Source organism: Silurus meridionalis, chromosome 10, assembly GCF_014805685.1.
Source record: "Silurus meridionalis isolate SWU-2019-XX chromosome 10, ASM1480568v1, whole genome shotgun sequence".
Taxonomy (NCBI): domain Eukaryota; kingdom Metazoa; phylum Chordata; class Actinopteri; order Siluriformes; family Siluridae; genus Silurus; species Silurus meridionalis.
The window spans coordinates 28,358,381-28,376,934 of NC_060893.1; the positions used below are offsets into that span (position 1 = coordinate 28,358,381).

Genomic DNA, 18,554 nt, shown 5'->3' on the forward strand with positions numbered 1-18,554 from the left:
AAAATAATAATATAACATGATTATATCTAAATATACATATCCATGTTTATATCTAATATCAATATAAATATTACTTAATAACATTAATCAAACATCTTTTATTCGGTTAATTCAGTATGTTTATATGAGTATTATTTTGCTTCACGCGACCGCACACGCGCTCCGTTACTGCGGATCTTTAATTCCTGCTCATGCGCATGCGCAGTTGTTCGCAGGTAGACGCAGGTACACGCAGGTAAAGCAGAATAAGCTCCGTGTTAAAGGTCGGATCGAACTTTTTTATTCCGAATCTGATGATCCGCTTGTCGGACGGCGTAGTTTTGTTTGAATCTTTTAAATGACGTCTGGAGGAAATAAAAATCTGCGTTGAAACACGAGAAAGTGATCCGTAACAGACTCCGGACGGAATCTTTTTTATCTCAAAGTAAGTATTTAATTGATTTCCCATATAAAGCTGTTCAAGTGAATTAATGTGTCGCAGTGTATAAATGATTTATTTCCTGTGTTTAGTTTCATGACCACGACGCACTTTAATCATAACTTGAATAAAGGTGTAAAGCGTGTACACTGTGAGCTTGTTATCACCTCTTTAGAATTGTAAAGATATTAATAGAATAATCAAAAACGTAATACATTTTTCAAAATGACGCAAAAAGAGAAAAATAAATGTCATTTATGTATAAAGTGTTTGTCGACACCTTGTGGACGTTGATGTGCACAACCTTTTCATTTTTCCGACGCATTTAGTATTAATAATTTTACTATGATGTTTAAATTAAAAACGTATAATGTAACTGCAAAACGTCCTTTTACTCAACACTTGTGAATTAACGTACATTTTACTGAAGATGAATTTAATGCAGATTATTAAAACGAATCAATTGGTCATGTTTAATTATATATAAAAATGTTTTTATATATGTAGAGTTTTTTTATTATTATTTTTTAATAATAGTTAATAAGCATTAAGGCATGTATCGTGACCTAATACACACATCCCGACTGAAACACAATCCAGTTTGCAAACACACAGACACCGCCAACAGTCCTGTAACACTACTTCTAAACATCTGCACACACCTGGGTGTAATTAAGGTGAGATCAATGAGATCCAGAGGCACTTGGACTATATTCGCATTCGGTAGTCAAGTTTTGAAGCACCTTCAGACGGACGTCACCAGACTTTCTCGGTTTATCTGCTCTGAGATCAGCTGGAGCTCATCACCGGGGAACTGAGTGATGCTAAAATCGTGTTTCTGACCAGAGCAGGTGATACATTTCCTCTACATCATCGGCACGTTGTGGTTTCCACATTCAGGTTAAAGAAAAAGATTACAGAAGAAAAAAGATTATTCATTTACCGACCAACAGCGAGGTCCAGACCACAGCGTCCTCATCAGGGAGGTCCAGACCACAGCGTCCTCATCAGGGAGGTCCGGACCACAGCGCCCTCATCAGGGAAGTCCAGACCACAGCGCCCTCATCAGCGAGGTCCAGACCACAGCGTCCTCATCAGGGAGGTCCAGACCACAGCGCCCTCATCAGGGAAGTCCGGACCACAGCGCCCTTTATCAGGGAGGTCCAGACCACAGCGCCCTCATCAGCGAGGTCCAGACCACAGCGCCCTCATCAGGGAGGTCCAGACCACAGCGTCCTCATCAGGGAGGTCCGGACCACAGCGTCCTCATCAGGGAGGTCCGGACCACAGCGCCCTCATCAGGGAGGTCCGGACCACAGCGCCCTCATCAGGGAAGTCCGGACCACAGCGCCCTTTATCAGGGAGGTCCAGACCACAGCGCCCTCATCAGCGAGGTCCAGACCACAGCGCCCTCATCAGCGAGGTCCAGACCACAGCGCCCTCATCAGCGGGGTCCAGACCACATCGCCCTTATCAGGGAGGTCCAGACCACAGCGCCCTCATCAGCGAGGTCCAGACCACATCGCCCTTATCAGGGAGGTCCAGACCACAGCGCCCTTATCAGGGAGGTCCAGACCACAGCGCCCTCATCAGGCGGCGTTTGGGATCCCTCTGTTCTGCATATATAACCGTGTAATACATTTTATTTACATTTCTTTTTATTTAAAGATTTTTTGGAAACACTGTACAGTAGAGTGAATCATAAAATCAAACAACTAACAGCTGTTTAACTGTTCAAATGAATCAGAAGAAGTTGATCTGAACAGATGAGTTTTGAGGGACGATATAGACGTGGTCCCACAGTCACTTTCTCCTATTGACTGTGGAGGAGAATTTCAGAGATGAGGAGCAGCACAGCTTAATGCCCTGAACCCCGTATACGACAAATAAAAGTATATAAATAACATAAAACTAAATCCAAAAATAAAATAACATTAAATAATAATAACGTAAAATAAAATAATGTAAAATAATAATAACGTAAACAATGTTATCGATTTTTATTAATGTCAAAAGTTTCTATTTAAAGTTAAATATATTTTGACGATATTACGGTTGATCATAAACACCGCTTCACGCTGACTTTGGATTCGCTCCAGCTTTAATAACCTGAGTGTTGATTTCTGAGCTCTTCACTGAGTCTTCTCACCTTCCTGTCTGCTCACAGTCAGAACTCAGTGATTATTCAGTTTACATGACATTAACAAACCTTTGCTTTCTTTCCTTCTTCTCTGGAGGGTAAAGGAAGCCATCGAAGCCATCTACCTTCTCCAAAAGGTGAAAGATGACATCCACACCATCACTAGGACGTTATCAGTATCTCCTACTGGTTCTCTTTCTTCTTGTTTGTTTTGGAGGAGTGTTCTACACTTACATGCCGACAATTAACTGGAGGCAGTGTTCTGCTGTCACATTCTTCAGCTATGACGTCTGCTTAGATAAATGTCTCGATGTTTTCAAAGAGAAACATCTCTTAAACTCATCCATCATCAGCACTATTAACTACACTGTGGTAAAGCAGCAACCACCGATCACAACACAACCGGTCATGGAAGAAAATCAGGAAACTCATGACCGTAACACCATCATATTAATGTGGCCATGGCCTTTCGGGTATACGTTTCAGGGAGAATCCTGTAGTGTAAAGTTCGGTATTGAAGGTTGTCACTTTACAGGTGATAGAAACCAACATGACAAAGTCCATGGTATTATGTTTCATCACAGAGAAATCAGTGGTGATTTACAGACCCTAACAACCATGGCACGATCTCCACACCAGAGATGGGTGTGGATGAACATGGAGTCTCCTGAGAATTCAGGAAGATGGGGCGAGTTGGACAATTTATTCAACATAACATCAAATTATCGAAGAGATTCAGATATCTGGGTACCTTACGGGAGACTCAGAAAGGCCACTGAGCAGGAGAAAAACTTTCAAATTCCACCAAAGGACAAAACTGTCTGCTGGATCGTCAGCAACTGGAACCCCAACTTTAGACGAGTGAAATATTTTGATGAACTGACCAAACACATTAAAGTAGAAGCTTATGGTAGACACTTTAACAGGTTTGTCAGTGATGAAGACTATAAAGCGACCATGTCCAGCTGTAAATTCTACTTATCATTCGAGAACTCCAACCACAAGGACTACATCACGGAAAAGCTGTTCAATGCTCTGACCCTCGGCGCGGTTCCTGTGGTTATCGGTCCACCAAGGGACAACTATGAGGAGTTCATTCCAGCAGATTCTTTCATCCATGTGGATGATTTCAAAACCCCTCAAGAATTGGCAGAATATCTCACATTATTGGACCAGAACCAGACGTTGTATGAACAGTACTTCAACTGGAGAAAAGAATTCACTGCTGAAGGTTCATATTTTGGTCTAGAACACGCATGTCGAATTTGTCAATATATAAGAAGCTATACGGGCTACAGAGTGGTTACAAGTCTCAGTAAATGGTACTGGGGTTAGCGTAGCTATTGTGTGTAGATGCTTGAATTGGAAACCCTACACTAAACATGGCCAATGTCAAGGCTGTGGATGTTCTGTCATGGTGACAGAAGATCATTCATGTAGCACTTTTCTAAGCCTCTTTTTGTAACTGAAACACAAAAGAAATGTCTGTAATGCTGTGAAGATGTGATGTGTCTGGTTCTCTGTGAAACGGTATGAAAGGACTTTTATAACTTTTACTAAAAAGACTTCTTACCATGATGCTATGATGCTATGATTATGCTTGCAGAATCTTATAAAGTTAAAGTACTGATACAAAGTGAGTTTGATCAGTGACTCAGAGAACCAAAGTTCTGCTAAATTTAGATGGAGGCTCTGTATTAGTACTAAGCAGAAGGTTGGCACTGCCACGCTGCCCCTTATGGACCCTTGAATAAGTTGAATTCTTTGTTCTCGCCTCCAGGAGCATTGAATCCTGACTGAATCTGTCGTTTAAGCCTAATTACTTAATAAACTCTGATAGTATGATTTTAAAAATGTCAATGGACTGAAATGTATATGTGAGGAATAAAGTTTAAATCAAATTTTCAAGTTTCTTTTTTCATTTTGTAAATAAATCTTGGAGCATTTTAAACAAATCCTAGTGAGGATCTCCACATCCAAGTTATGTTTGGAATTCTATGGGTTGGTAGATGTGACTTAAAAAAAAGGTAGTTGGTGAAATTAAAGGATTTAGCAAAATCCTGTGCATAGTGAATGTAAAAAAGAGAATTAGAACCAATCATTTAGATCTCCGTCATCACCCCTAAGCACAGCAGTAAGTTTCTGGAGACCTGGCCGAGACCAGGGAAAACTGCGGAACTGAGGAAACACACTGGACAGGTTTGATTATTATGTTCATTGCTAATCATCAGTCAATTGTGTGTCAAGTCAATGATTGACTTGACTTGACACACAAAATTCCAATCTACAAAAACTACTTCACAGAAATCAATTACATGTTTTAGTTATTTTGCAAGGTTCCCTTGGTTCTCATTTCATACAGGAGAACTATGAGGAACAAAACTTACATTACAGCAGATTCATTCATTTAGGGGGATGATTTCAATCCCCCGGAAACAAACGAGAAAATCTGAGAAAATGATATACACAGGAACTGTGTTGTCCAAAGCCATGCAATGGAGGAGAGATATAGAATGAATGAAGAAACTTGAATACTTGCAGAAATCCAGCATGCTTTGTGCTTTTGGAAAATCTCTTTCCAACTGTAGTCTCCATTTTCTGTTATAATAACCTCCAATGTTCTGGGATGATGTTCCACTATAGTTTGGAGTTTGCTTGTACTGTAGTGTAGCTGAGAAGGTGAGGAAGCCTGAGGTGCAGTCAGCGTTCACATTCATCCCAAAGGTGTTCAATAAGGTTGAGGTCAGAGCTCTATAGCAGGCCACTCAAGATCTTCCACCCTTAACCATATAAAGCAGATCTTCATGAAGCAGGCTTTGTGCACAGGAACAGATTGGGGTCTCTGAGTTCAAGCAAAGGGGAAATTTCATGTTCCTGCATCCAAAGATGTTCGATACCATTGTGTGGTTTCAACTTTGTTTGGGGAAGAACCATGTGGGTGGAAAAGTCAGGTGTTTGTTGTACTTTTGGCCAAACAGTTTATATGAACCTGCTATTAGTTTTTCCTTCCAGTTTATTTGTACAGCACCTTTAAAAACAGCCACATCCACAAACCTGGATGTTGTTTAAGATCTGCACTGAAAAAGCCACAGTAATCAGCCCTTAGAACACACGAGATGATTGATTTCCTACAAACAAACTGAGTGGTGTCACGTTTTTATCATTACTGTATATACAGTACAGACCAAAAGTTTGGACACACCTTCTCATTCAAAGAGTTTTCTTTATTTTCATGACTATGAAAATTGTAGAGTCACACTGAAGGCATCAACTATGAATTAACACATGTGGAATTATATACATAACAAAAAAGTGTGAAACAACTGAAAAATGTCATATTGTAGGTTCTTCAAAGTAGCCACCTTTTGCTTTGATTACTGCTTTGCACACTCTTGGCATTCTCTTGATGAGCTTCAAGAGGTAGTCACCTGAAATGGTCTTCCAACAGTCTTGAAGGAGTTCCCCGAGAGATGTTTGGCACTTGTTGGCCCTTTTGCCTTTACTCTGCGGTCCAGCTCACCCCTAAACCATCTCGATTGGGTTCAGGTCCAGTGACTGTGGAGGCCAGGTCATCTGGTGCAGCACCCCATCACTCTCCTTCTTGGTCAAATAGCCCTTGATGCCTTCAGTGTGACTCTACAATTTTCATAGTCATGAAAATAAAGAAAACTCTTTAAATGAGAAGGTGTGTCCAAACTTTTGGTCTGTACTGTAACTACAAGCATTGGTGTGTAATCGTGTGTAAACACCACTGATTAACTTTGGTTAACTTCGAATGCAAACGTTTTCTTAATATGCAAAATCAAGTGCTCTCAAACGAGTCGGACTGGTTGTGAAAGACGGTGTTTAGATGTTTACAGTAGCTATCTCACTCTGAGTTACACTGACTGCATGTTTTAAATTCACAACTCCTATTATTTTTAGACCATTGATTATAAAGATGTTCTGTAAGGCTGATATCTGCAGTGGAAGGGTGTTGAGATCATCGGTGCCTGTCTTCAACAAAAACAATTACAGGTGGACTTGAAACCTTCACCTCATGCACAGAAAATCCACTCAGTCATTATTCCACAGTCTGCTGCAGCTCATGAAGTCAGTTTAACTATAATAGCTAGTGTAAACATCTAAACAACCCTCCGTGTGGTTTGCTTTAAGATCTGAAAGTATCCAACTGAAGAGGACAATTTGATGAGGAGATTTTTGCTGGCAAGAAATTTCAAGTGTTAATAGTTTGAAATCTGAAGTAGAAGATAGATTCGGATTTAGTTTCTGATTTCTTCACCTAAAAGCAAACACCACATCACAAACAGGGACAGTGCAATGCTCTAAAAATATATATTTGCATTTAATTTAAATGCAAATCAACTTCAAACCATGTAAATAATATTCACATCAGAGTGAAGTGGATGTTGAACTACAGTGGAAGACAGTGAGTGCATTACTGCCAGAGCCAAAGCCCAAGAATCGCGTTTACCTTTTAAATCAAACTCTCAAAAGTGCAGATTAGAGTGTGGGGGAGGAGGAGGAGGAGTGCGTTCAGTCTGTAGAGTCAGTGGATAATCTACAAAACTGAAGGTTTGTCCATCAATTCTCTTTTAGTCTCCTTCTGTCTTGTCCAAAAGTACAGGTTTTACAACTTATATTTCACAGATTACATGTTTTTAATACAGGTTTCTTAAATCAGGTGCTTTTACAAGTTACTCTGATGAACACTTTCAAAGAGAAAAGGTTTCTTTTGAGTTTTGTGAAGTTTTGGTGTATGACTGTATATAGACAAAATTATATATATATATATATATATATATATATATATATATATATATATATATATATATATATATATATATGTTAAAGTATTTAATAGAGTATTGATTTGAGTAAAAGACAGGAGGTGGAGCTGGAGGTAGCAGAGCTGAAGATGTTGAGATGTTCGTTGGGAGTGACGACGATGGACAGGATTAGAAATGAGTTTATTAGAGGGACAGTGCATGTAGGACATTTTGGAGACAAGGTGAGGGAGGTGAGATTGAGATGGTTTGGACATGTGCAGAGAAGGGACATGGGGTATATCAGTAGGAGAATGCTGAGGATGGAGACACCAGGAAGGAGGAAAAGAGAAAGGTGGAGGAGGTTTATGGATGTGTTGAGGGGAGACATGCAGGTAGTTGGTGTGAAAGAGGCAGATGTAGAGGACAGGGGGGTATGAAGATGGATGATCCACTGTGGCGCCTCCTAATGGAAGAAGCTGCAAGAAAAATAATGAATAGATTATTAATAATGATAATATATTATTTTTATCCAAGAATAGATAATTTAGTGGTAAAATATGTAACAGGATTTATGGCTTACTATGTGTGTGGGGGAAAGTAAAGAGGTCTCGTACATCACTCTATAAGCTGCTAAGTAAAAACATCACTTATATGTAACAGTAGAAACCAAACAACTGTTTAACATTTAAAATAAATGAGGGTTAGACAACAACAATCCATACTGAACATTATACAAATATTGATCTAACAAATAATGCTAATTGGGCAACAACCAATTTGTAATTATAAGGTGTGTAGTCCATGTACACTGTACCCTACAGGAACTACTACTGTAATCTGTATTTACAGCTCAGGAAGTTCTGTGACATCAAAAGTTAGACTTCTGAACTTTATTATTTTCGACAATCACTGCATTTGGCAGACCCTTTTATCCACTATATCCAGCACTGGTTTGATAAATGCTCTCGGACTAAAAGTATCATCAGTCTGAAGTCATTTTCAAAATAATACTAAAGTGACAAGTTTCCAAGCTGTTCGCGTATCTAGTGGCCTTTTAAAGATCTTCTGCTGTATTGTCTTGTGATATATAAACAAGTTGACCAAGGCCATCCTGCTTTCTACATTTCCTTGTTCTTTTTTCTTCTTTGACTCACAGTGCAAACACTTCTGTCAATGTTAAACCATAGATAGATAATAACAAAGCTTTGAATGCTAATTAAAATTTTAAAGCTGCAAATGGAAGCACGGCATATGAAATTGTAGAATCTATAAAGAGAAGTTAATAAAAACATACTAACAGAAAACTGGAGGAAATATTTCAACCCAGTTACAGTATAAAAGAACAAACTTACAGACATTAAATGTACATTATTTTAAACAACTTTATTACCGCTTTATCTCTGTATCACTGCCCTGTGACTTTGTTTGCCTTGAGTTCACGGTTCAAAGTACTATACTAATAAAAGAGAATGTAATTGAGAATGAAGTTATTCTACCAGGAAGAAAATACAGAACTAGTTTGAGTGACTCATATAACCAATAACAGTAGAACAATACTTCTGCCTTCAACACTGTTTTTGTGCATCACGTACTGATATGTAAATCCATGGCCTCATAGTCGTCACAGAGGTTAATATATGCACTCTCTCTGTCAAAAAGCTTTGGATATCTTTCATGCACGTCTGTGTGATTTTTTTATCTGAAGCCTGCAGTAGAAACACTGCCAAAGAACGAGTGAGGTGAAGTTGTTGCTAGCTCAGAGATTACACTAACAAATGTGTCAGAAGTGTGTGTGCTACCAGAGATCAGGTAAGGTGTTTCGTCTTTCCTCTGTTTCGTGGTATTTACATGTAATCGAGCCTGGTGGTATTATATCAACACACTGAATCACGTTGGCTGGAGCGATTATTCCGTGTTAAACTCACTGACGGCTCATAAAATCTTCACACTGCAAAAACTGCTCCTACAATCGCATTTATAGCCATAAAAATCTTATCTTATTTCACAAACAAAATGGAATGGAGGAGCAGATTGTTTTTAGATTATTTCTCTTTTTTTTTTTTTTACTTACATAGTAAAACTTAAAGTTAGATATTTTAACTGCAAATTGCTCTTAATGATCATCAGAGACATCATTCGATGGCTTATACATTTAAAAAATTTATTTTAGCTGTAATCAATTTTTTTTAGGTTTTTCTGGAAAATAAATGCTCAGGACTTGTTCATTAATATTATTTATTCCAAATACGTGTTTAAAACTAAAAAGCATTGTACAGGTACAGCAACAAAATGCAGTTTGGCATCTACCAGAAGTGCAAAAAGTAGCAATCGTGCAAAAGTGCAGATAAACATGTAGCGTATTTACAGCATATATATATATATATATGTGTGTGTGTGTGTGTGTAAACATATGTAGAGGGAATAAATATAAAGGCTGCAGCAGTGCAGAGACGTGTGGACATTGTTGAGAAGTACAGATAAATGTTTCCAAGGCTACGGCATTGAAAAAAATGTGCAGAAGGAGAAGCGTCGAAGCCAAAACATTTATTCACAACCTAAGAACAAATAACATTATTTTTTTGAAACTTTTTTCTGTACTTATCGCCTTTTGACTAAGTTAATCTGTAATTTGATTTCAGTTTCTTATGTTAAATATCTTTCAGTGTTCAGTGATGATAAAGAAATTTCAATAATGTTTTATGTTGCAATAAGTTGAAGTATTTTGAGAATCAGCGAGTAATGATTTCGCTTTGTTTTTGCCTCATAATTACTGTGTTAAAAAACAATAATTGTTGACAACATGCATGTTTCTGTAATCTTGATTTTGATATTGATGCTGTTTCTAGTTTAAATGCTCGGGCTCATTTTAAGACAGAATATAAAGTGACTCTTAAATGAAGAGGAATTATTTTGTTTGTAGCTCTGATTTTAAGATCTTTCCACACAAATTAAGAAAAAACAAGCAAGTTTTAAGTTCATTAAACTAAAATCATCTGCTTGGAATCAGTGTTTTAACGCTTAATTTAAGACATTTTGTTCTTATCTGAAACCTGGATATAATTTCTTATCTCATGAAATCGTACCAAGTGTAATATTCACACTGCACAGGCAGATCATTCGACTTGTTTCTAATCTGGATCTTCTTAAATCGTGCTTTTATTTCTTATAATTAGAGACTTATATTTTGCAGCGCACTCATTTTTGACTCAGCTCTCTACTCTGTTCTCTCTTTCTCCTATTTGATTTCTAATTGCGCTGTTCAATGTCACCCAGATGAGGAATTGTTTTCCTCTTCTTCCTCAAGTCATCTCAGAGGTTTTCCTGCATTACTGTTTAATCATTGGGGATTTAACAATTCCTGTTAAAATGTGATATGAATGTGATATTTATAAACACTTTACTCTCAGGGTACCTTGCCATTAATTGAAGCTCACATTTTTTCTTTGTCTCTTCTCTTTTTCAAAGGGTAAAAGATGCTATTCAAACAATCACATGGACTGGTCCAGAATCTTGTACTACCTCTCATAATTCTTGTTTGTTTTGGAGGAGTGTTCTACACTTACTACAAGCCAACCATTAGCTGGTTATCATGCTCTAACAGTCCAGTCCCCACACCTACAGACTGCTTGGATAAATGCTTCAGCCTGATGAAAAACTTTAACCAGAGTATGAACACCAGCACTGCTGTTAGTAACTACACTCCAGCAGTAAAGCAGCAACTACCGATTGCCACACAAACTCCCAAAGAAGAAAGTAAGGAAAATCTTGAAATCATCTCTGTGCTGATTTGGCCATGGCCTTTCGGTTATAAGTTTCAGGCAGAATCCTGTGGTGTAAAGTTCGGTATTGAAGGTTGTCGATTTACAGATGACAAAAACCAACATGACAAAGTCCATGGTATTATGTTTCATCACAGAGACATCGGTGGTGATTTACAGACCATAACAACCATGGCACGACCTCCACACCAGAGATGGGTGTGGATGAACATGGAGTCTCCTGAGAATTCAGGAAGATGGGGCGAGTTGGAAAATGTGTTCAACATAACATCAAATTATCGAAGAGATTCAGATATCTGGGTACCTTACGGGAGACTCAGAAAGGCCACTGAGCAGGAGAAAAACTTTCAAATTCCACCAAAGGACAAAACTGTCTGCTGGATCGTCAGTCACTGGAACCCCAACTTTAGACGAGTGAAATATTTTGATGAACTGACCAAACACATTAAAGTAGAAGCTTATGGTAGACACTTTAACAGGTTTGTCAGTGATGAAGACTATAAAGCGACCATGTCCAGCTGTAAATTCTACTTATCATTCGAGAACTCCATTTACAAAGACTACATCTCTGAAAAGCTGTTCAATCCTCTGACCCTCGGTGCGGTTCCTGTGGTTATCGGTCCACCAAGGGACAACTATGAGGAGTTCATTCCAGCAGATTCTTTCATCCATGTGGATGATTTCAAAACCCCTCAAGAATTGGCAGAATATCTCACATTATTGGACCAGAACCAGACGTTGTATGAACAGTACTTCAACTGGAGGAAAGAATTCATTGCTGAAAGTTCATATTTTGGTCTAGAACACGCATGTCGAATTTGTCAATATATAAGAAGCTATACGGGCTACAGAGTGTTTAAAAATCTCAATCAGTGGTATTTTGGTTAGCTAGCAGGAACCTAATGGAGCTCTTTTTAACCCCACAATTGTTTCAAAAGGTTTAGGAACATTTTCTGTTTTCAGTAAATGTGAAATTTAGAAGCCAGTTTTCATCTAGTCTTTAACATTAGGGGTCGATACATCCATTATCCGTTTCCACACTCCTTCTTCCTTCTACACACTACCTCTACTTCTGCCTCTTTCAACCCAAATCTACGCTTAAACACAATCCCCACAATCTGATCATCTGAAGCCTTGGACACCTGGTCATTCTGTTTAATGTTTATATTTTAGGGATTTTTTTTACTGCAGGGTGGAAACGGTGTTCAGTGTTTCAGTCAAGGGTTAATGGATGAATTAATTATTTATCTGGTAGAACAATTGAACTATACACAATATACATCACACATTATAATTTCAATAATTCCCATCACACACTGCTTCCATAAACAGCAAATCCTCAGCTCATATCCTGTTGTATTTCATGGTCATTGTATTAAAACCATATACCTGGATTTAGAATAAAATTTTAAGATCTGCAGTCTTTAATTTATCTGCACTTTAATTTAATATTTAAAATCTAAATTCTCAGGTAAAGCTGTATGCAAAAGTTTAAACATGCCCAGATGTTTACACCTATGAAATATATAGTAATAGCATTAATACTTGCAGATTTGGTGCTTCTTTTTTCACCTATAAATCTGCAATACGTCTAATTTAGGAGAACCTCAGAACCCCCCATGGCTCTGTGCCTCGCTTAGAAAGCCTTAAATTTAACCATGGAATACACTGTGACTACTACTGATGTTTACACAATAACTTGAAGAAACACTCCATAAACAGACCATGACCTGTTTCTACCAACATGAGGACTAAAGGTATTTATCCTAGTGTTTATTAACAGTACACTGTGCCTTCATGTGATATGATACACAACCTACCCATGTTATTATACAACCCAATTTTTTTGTACTTACATTTAATAATCTTTTAATACAAAGCTTATCTCGCTCACACAGCACTTTATGTCTATGTTAACTACTGAATAAAGTTACTGTATATTTTGACTACATGACAATCTCTGGTACAAGGGGAAAAAAAATTCTGTTTATGTTTATTTGTAAACTAAAAGTTTGGTGTGGTTGTTTTAAAACTTTAATATATACAAAAATGAAGAGTTAATTAAATTTACTATGTAATAATGAAAGTGGGGGGAATCAGCATTGACTTTTTCCTGTTGTGTGATTATACAGTGCCATAGAAATGTTTTTGACCAAATAAACTCTTCTGAAAACATTGTTCTGTCTACTCATTCTGTATATTGGGTTGTGTTGAATTTACAATTAGACAAACACACACACACACACACACACACACACACACACACACACACACACACACACACACACACACTCGTCATTTTATCATTCCATGAAAGCAGGTCTGAATATAAAGTTTTCCAAATTGTATTTGTGGCCCAATAAATATGCACATTTTCATTCAAATCGCATTTAAATTGGGTTCAGACTAATAAAATGTGCAGATTTACAGCTGCTCAGGTTTGCTCTTTCACACAAACTAAATTAATAGTAAAAAGAAATCATTAACATTTACAAATTCTGCAAAGCGTCAGCAAGCATGTACCTCAACTGTACATTATTATTATTTGTTTACTTGTTGCCATTGGATGATTTAACCCAGCCATTAGGGGGGCACAAGCCAGTGCACTCTTAGTGCCGGTCCCAAGCCCGGGTAAATGGGAAGGGTTGCGTTAGGAAGGGCATCCAGCGTAAAACATGTGCCAAATCAAATATGCGGATCACAAAGGAGAATTTCATACCGGATCGGTCGAGGCCCGGGTTAACAACGACCGCCACAGGTATCGTTAGCCGACAGGGTACCGGTGGAAATTGGGCTACTGTTGGCCGAAGGAGGAGAAGGAGAGGAGGAAGACGTCTACAGAGACGGCAGGGAAAGGAGCAGTGTAGGAGAGTAGAGGTTCGGGTTGGTACTTTAAATGTTGGTACTATGACGGGTAAAGGGAGAGATAGCTGATATGATGGAGAGGAGAAAGGTAGATATGCTGTGTGTTCAGGAGACCAAGTGGAAAGGAGTAAGGCCAGGAACATTGGAGGTGGATTTAAACTGTTTTATCATGGTGTGGATGGGAAGAGAAATGGTGTAGGGGTGATTCTGAAGGAAGAGTACAGTAAGAGTGTAGTGGAGGTGAAGAGAGTTTCTGATAGGGTGATGATCGTGAAGGTGGAAGTTGAAGGGATGATGATAAATGTCATCAGTGCCTATGCTCCACAAGTTGGCTGTGAGATGGAGGAAAAGGAAAGATTCTGGAGTGAATTAGATGAAGTGGTAGATGGTGTACCTAGGAAAGAACGATTGGTGATTGGGGCAGACTTTAATGGGCATGTAGGTGAAGGGAACAGAGGTGATGAGGAGGTGATGGGTAGGTATGGTTTTAAGGAGAGGAATGTGGAAGGGCAGATGGTGGTAGATTTTGCTAAAAGGATGGAAATGGCAGTGGTGAACACGTATTTTAAGAAGAAGGAGGATCATAGGGTGACGTATAGAGTGGAGGAAGGTGCACACAGGTGGACTATGTGCTATGCAGGAGATGCAACCTGAAGGAGATTGGAGACTGTAAGGTGTTGGCGGGGACAGTGTAGCTAGACAGCATCGGATGGTGGTCTGTAGGATGGTTTTGGAGGCGAAGAAGAAGAGGAGGAATGTAAGGATTGAAAGAAGAATAAGATGGTGGAAACTGAAGGAGGAAGAGTGTAGTGTGAGGTTCAGGGAAGAGGTCAGACAGGGGCTCGGTGGTGGTGAAGAGGTGCGGATGATTGGGGAACTACTGCAGGAGTGATGAGGAGGCAGCTAGAAAAGTACTTGGTGTGACATCTGGAAATAGAAAGCAAGACAAGGAGACGTGGTGGTGGAATGAGGAAGTGCAGGAGAGCATTAGGGAAAGAGGTTGGCAAAACAGAAGTGGGATCGACAGAGTGATGAGAAAAGTAGGCAGGAGTACAAGGAGATGCGGCAGCAGGTAAAAGGGATGTGGCGAAAGCCAAGGAAAAGGCATATGAGGAGCTGTATGAGAGGTTGGACACTAAGGAAGGAGAAAAGGAGTTATACCGATTGGCCAGGCAGAGGGACCGAGCTGGGAAGGATGTACTGCAAGTTAGAGCAATAAAGGATGGAGAGGAAATGTGTTGACTAGTGAGGAGAGTGTGTTGAGAAGGTGGAGGAGTATTTTGAGCAGCTGATGAATGAGGAAAATCACAGAGAGAGAAGGTTGGAGGATGTGGAGTTGGTGAAGCAGGATGTAGATAGGATTAGTAAGGAGGAAGTGAGAGCAGCGATTAAGAGGATGAAGAATGGAAAGTCGGTTGGACCAGATGACATACCGGTAGAGGCATGGAGATGTTTAGGAGAGATGGCAGTGGAGTTTTTAACCAGATTGTTTAACAGGATTCTGGATTGTTTAACAGGATTCTTGATTGGTTCCAAGATGGCGGCGCGGCAGTAGCTCGCAGCGGCCGCTTCGGACCCAAAATGTTGCTAATGTTATTCTGTAGCCCGCCCTACACAACACATGGACATCGGAGCAACCGGTGTCCCTGTGTACAACCGCAAAACATTGAAAGAACTCAGAAACAACCCAAACAACACCATAAATGATGACCTGCGGCAGAAGCTACGCGACCTCGGCGTGCTCCGAGAACCAGGCCTCCAGACCTCGGCATCGCCTGCGGAGGACGGACGGAGGAGGGGGAATCGGAAGCGTTGCGCAAGGAAGCAGAAACGCGGAAAGCGAGCGGGTGCTAATGCTAGGCTAAAAGCTAACCCTAGCCGGCCCGCTCTACCATCACTACTGCTGGCAAATGTCTGCTCCCTGGACAATAAATTAGACTACATCAGACTCCAACAAGCTACTCGGCGTGAGTACAGACACTGCTGCGTTTTTGTGTTTACTGAGACGTGGCTGAGCGACAGAGTTCGGACGCCGCCATACAGCTGGACGGGCTAGCCGCGTTCGTGCCGACAGAAATGCAGCTCTGTGCGGTAAGACTCGCGGCGGTCTGTGTGTTTACATCAACACGGAATGGTGTAAGAACTCTGTGCTTGTTTCTACCTACTGCTCATCGCTGCTGGAGTTTATTGTTGTGAGATGTAGACCTTTTTATTTACCCCGGGAATTCACCACCGCTATTGTGCTCGGAGTGTACATACCACCTAGCGCTAATGCTAAGGAAGCGCTCAGCGTGCTCTCTGGGACCATTAGCGAACTTCAAAACACACACCCTGACGGACTGTTTATAGTCGCCGGAGATTTTAATCATGCAAATCTCAGGACTGTGCTTCCCAAATTCTATCAGAATGTGGACTTTGCAACCAGAGGAGAAAACACGCTGGATGTTGTTTACACAAACATCCGGGCGCATACCGGGCGAAGCCCCGCCCCACCTCGGTACTCAGACCACATCTCTGTTATGTTGATCCCAGCATACAGACCACTCAGCAGGCGTTCAAGACCAGCTCAAAAACAAGTGAGAACCTGGCCAGCAGGATCCATGTCTGCTCTCCAGGACTGTTTTGAATGCACTGACTGGGACATGTTCAGGGAAGCTGCAACCAATGGCGATTTCATCAACTTGGAGGAGTACACGTCAACAGTGACCAGTTACATCGGCAAGTGCATTGATGACGTGACTATCTCCAAGACCATCACTATACGCTCCAACCAGAAGCCATGGATGACCGCCAAGGTTCGTGCGCTGCTAAAAACAAGAGACTCTGCCTTCAGAGCAGGGGACAAGACGGTTTTAAAACAGCAAGGGCCAAACTGTCCTGCTATCAGAGAGGCGGCGCACACGCCAAGAGAATCCATGGCCACTTCCAGGACAGCGGAGACACCCGGCGCATGTGGCAGGGCATCCAGGCGATCACGAATTACAAGACCACATCACCTGCTTGTGACCGTGACGCCTCCCTTCCAGATGCGCTGAACGACTTCTACGCCCGGTTCGAGGTGCAGAACAACGTGGTGGCGAGGAAGACAATCCCTCCTCCCAGTGACCAGGTGCTCTGTCTAACCACAGCTGAAGTGAGGAAAACTCTATGCAGAGTTAACCCACGGAAGTCTGCTGGACCAGACAACATTCCTGGCAGAGTGCTCAGGAATGTGCAGAACAACTAGCAGATGTCTTCACTGACATCTTCAACATCTCCTGAGCAGCGCCACTGTTCCTTCGTGCCTCAAGATGACGACCATCATTCCTGTGCGAAGAAGTCTTCTGTGTCCTGCCTCAATGACTATCGTCCCGTTGCACTCACACCCATCATGATGAAGTGCTTCGAGAGGCTTGTCATGAGGCACATAAAGACCCAGCTCCCACCCGCACTGGACCCCATGCAGTTTGCGATCGTCCAAACCGCCCACGGACGATGCCATCTCCACAACCCTCCATCTGGCCCTCACCCATCTGGATAACAAGGACTCTTATGTAAGGATGCTGTTCATAGACTTCAGTTCAGCATTCAACACAATCATTCCCCAGCACCTGATCGAGAAGCTGAGCCTACTGGGCCTGAACACCTCTCTGCAACTGGATCCTGGACTTCCTGACCGAGAGACCTCAGTCAGTCCGGATCGGGAACAGCATCTCCAGCACCACCACACTGAGCACTGGGGCCCCTCAGGGCTGTGTGCTCAGTCCACTGCTGTTCACTCTGCTGACTCACGACTGTGCTCCAATGCACAGCTCGAATCATATCATCAAGTTTGCTGATGACACGACCGTGGTGGGTCTAATCAGCAAGAATGACGAGTCAGCATACAGAGAGGAGGTGCAACGGCTAACAGCCTGGTGTGGAGCCAACAACCTGTCTCTGAACGTGGACAAAACCAAAGAGATGGTTGTTGACTTCAGAAGAGCACAGAGTGACCATTCTCCACTGATCATCGATGGATCTTCAGTGGAGATCGTCAAGAGCACCAAATTCCTTGGTGTTCATCTGGCGGATAACCTCACCTGGTCACTTAACACCAGCTCCATCACCAAGAAAGCCCAGCAGCGTCTCTACTTCCTGAGAAGGCTGAGGAAAGCCCATCTCCCTCCCCCCATCCTGACCATGTTCTATAGAGGGACCATCGAGAGCATCGTGAGCAGCTGCATCACTGCCTGGTTTGGGAATTGCACCGTCTCGGATCGCAAGACCCTACAGAGGATAGTGAGGACAGCTGAGAAGATCATCGAGTCTCTCTCCCTCTATCATGGACATTTACACCACACACTGCATCCGCAGCACACAGCATTGTGGACGACCACACACACCCGTCACACACATACTTCACCTCCTACCATCAGGAAAACGGTTCCGAAGCATTCGGGCCGCCACAACAAGACTGTGCAACAGTTTTTTTCCCATAAGCCGTCAGGCTCCTGAACAAACATCTGGACTGAACTCTCTCTCACACACACACACACACACACTTACACACAACTGAGTGACTGATCTGCACAACCGGACTCAACACATACACTTCACACACC

General features: G+C 41.2%; 2 protein-coding genes across 5 annotated transcripts in view; both read left to right on the forward strand.

Annotated features, from left to right (window-relative positions):
• The window catches only part of LOC124392172 (4-galactosyl-N-acetylglucosaminide 3-alpha-L-fucosyltransferase 9-like), a 17,032-nt gene extending 3,751 nt beyond the window's left edge, over window positions 1-13,281 (forward strand). Inside the window, exons 1-2 of one of the 2 annotated variants that reach the window (XM_046858926.1) lie at window positions 7,780-9,136; window positions 10,793-13,281. In XM_046858926.1, coding sequence (XP_046714882.1) covers window positions 10,801-11,994 — 1,194 coding nt within the window. In that variant the 5' untranslated portion in view covers window positions 7,780-9,136; window positions 10,793-10,800 and the 3' untranslated portion in view covers window positions 11,995-13,281. Of the gene's footprint in view, window positions 1-7,779; window positions 9,137-10,792 lie in introns of those variants that run through there. The other variant, XM_046858925.1, reaches the window with a different exon arrangement.
• LOC124392174 (4-galactosyl-N-acetylglucosaminide 3-alpha-L-fucosyltransferase 9-like) lies at window positions 292-4,459 on the forward strand. Of its 3 annotated transcripts, XM_046858928.1 has the most exons (3): window positions 292-424; window positions 1,319-2,048; window positions 2,663-4,459. In XM_046858928.1, exon 3 carries the CDS (start codon window positions 2,703-2,705, stop codon window positions 3,891-3,893), a length of 1,191 nt encoding a protein of 396 aa, XP_046714884.1. In that variant the 5' UTR covers window positions 292-424; window positions 1,319-2,048; window positions 2,663-2,702; the 3' UTR covers window positions 3,894-4,459. The 3 variants fall into 3 exon arrangements, with proteins under 3 accessions (XP_046714884.1, XP_046714883.1, XP_046714885.1); XM_046858927.1 differs by lacking the exon at window positions 1,319-2,048 and having other exon boundaries at window positions 2,656-4,459; XM_046858929.1 differs by lacking the exon at window positions 1,319-2,048 and having other exon boundaries at window positions 303-424.
• Window positions 13,282-18,554: the final 5,273 nt, after the last annotated feature.

Bases quoted from the DNA above. Each gene is read 5' to 3' on its own strand.
- LOC124392174 (XM_046858928.1), top strand. From the start codon at position 2,703: ATGACATCCACACCATCACTAGGACGTTATCAGTATCTCCTACTGGTT.